At 61.8% G+C, this 1605-nt stretch overlaps 1 protein-coding gene across 1 annotated transcript in view; it reads right to left on the bottom strand.

Annotated features, from left to right (window-relative positions):
• The window catches only part of USP2 (ubiquitin specific peptidase 2), a gene marked incomplete at both ends in the record, with an annotated part of 3757 nt that overhangs the window by 1462 nt on the left and 690 nt on the right, over positions 1-1605 (bottom strand). Inside the window, 7 exons of the mRNA XM_010132151.1 lie at positions 107-214; positions 319-397; positions 552-632; positions 706-809; positions 902-966; positions 1123-1233; positions 1314-1425. Coding sequence (XP_010130453.1) covers positions 107-214; positions 319-397; positions 552-632; positions 706-809; positions 902-966; positions 1123-1233; positions 1314-1425 — 660 coding nt within the window. The remainder of the gene's footprint in view (positions 1-106; positions 215-318; positions 398-551; positions 633-705; positions 810-901; positions 967-1122; positions 1234-1313; positions 1426-1605) is intronic.

Below are 1605 nucleotides of genomic sequence, written 5' to 3' on the forward strand. Positions count from 1 at the left end.
CTGCCCCCCACCATAGGCTGTAGCCCCCCAGGGGGCATGAAGGATCCAGTGGGGAGCTGCCAGGAGCCCAGGGCTGGCCTGGGGCCATGCAGGGCCTGACACTCACTGCAGCTCTGCGAGGCAAACTCCCGAAGGTCCAGGTCCTTCAGCTGGAAGTTGACGAAAGTGGTGAGCTTGCTTGTTCGTATCCTGGCCTCTGAGAAGCGCTTCAGGTCTTGGGAACCGTGTCAAGGAGCCAAGGGACAAAGGGGAGCCTGTGAGGAACTGCCTCCCCTCCCACCAGTGTCCCCTGGCCCTGTCCCTTTGCCCAAAGGATACGAAGCACCAGGATCTTGGGGAACTTCTGGATGTTGAATTTCTTTGTGCACCTCGTCCTGGCTTTGCAGCGACAACATGTCTGTGGGAGACAAACAAGCACAAGCAGGAGTGAGGGCAAAGGCTAGACCCACTGGGCAGCAAACCTGCAGTTCAGGCAGCACAGGCATGGAGGGAAAGGGGCCCAGTGTGCACTGAGGCAAGCCCCCCCATCCCCCCTGCCTCACACCCCGTACCGGTTTCTCATCTCCATCCAGCACGTCCTCTTTGGTGAAGAGCCGTAGGCAGTCCATGAGGGTCACCTCCCCATAGCCTTTCTGTGGGAGCACAGCACAGGTCAGGGACTGGGTGTGTGAGACAGGGGACCAGCGGTCAGCGGGGAATCCATACCTTGGGGATGGGCAGGGACAGGTCCCAGAAGGGGTCGAAGGCTGTGGAGCAGTAGCCGCACTCGCTGCAGGTCAGCGAACTCTTCAGCTGCCCAACAAAGAGGTCTGTTGGGGATGGGACAAAGCAGGGTGAGATGACAGTTCTCAGCCCTGCTTCCAGCCCAGCCCTGCCCTGCTCTCTCCACAGCCCTGCTCACCACTAATCCGACTGTCCTCCCTCTCCTGGTACCTCCTCCACATCTGGCGGCTCTTCTCATCGTCACTGCAAGAGATGGGGAGACAGACTGGTTCCGAGTGTGGCCTGGAGGATGCCAGACCCCACGACTCAGCCAGAGGGACCTGCACGGTCACTGTCCCTGGGCTGGGCTTGCACACCTTGTGGGGCTCATGCACTGTCTCTGCCCCAGCCACCACTTACGGAAGGTGGTCCAGGGTGTCTGTGCTGGCCCGTGGCCGCACCAGCACACGGTTCACCTCGCTGTGCAGTCCATCGAGGAGGAACCGCAGGAACTCCTGTGCATCCTGCTGGCTGCAAGATACGGGGCACAGCTGGTGAGAGGTGGCAGGAGCTCAGCTCCCCCCTGCCACCCCCACACTGACACCCCTTACTTGTAGCCAACAAAGCGGGGGGCATATCTCTGGATCTGCGTCTTGAACTCAGAGGGGCTCACGCTGTCATTGGGGGATGAGGTCCAGAGCAGCTGAATCAGCTTTGCAAACTCTGTGGGCGGAGAGGCAGGTCAGCAGCTCTGGGGGCTTCCCTCCAGGGGAGAGCTCAGCACACCGCTCCGGGGTCCCCTTGGCCAGCCCCATCCCTTCTGGAGAGACAACCTAATCCTCCCACTGGCTGGGCACCTACAGCACAGCGGCTGGCCCCCCCCAGGCCGGGGGGGGGCACGCC

This window comes from Buceros rhinoceros, unplaced genomic scaffold (genome assembly GCF_000710305.1).
Source record: "Buceros rhinoceros silvestris isolate BGI_N320 unplaced genomic scaffold, ASM71030v1 scaffold27222, whole genome shotgun sequence".
Lineage (NCBI taxonomy): Eukaryota > Metazoa > Chordata > Aves > Bucerotiformes > Bucerotidae > Buceros > Buceros rhinoceros.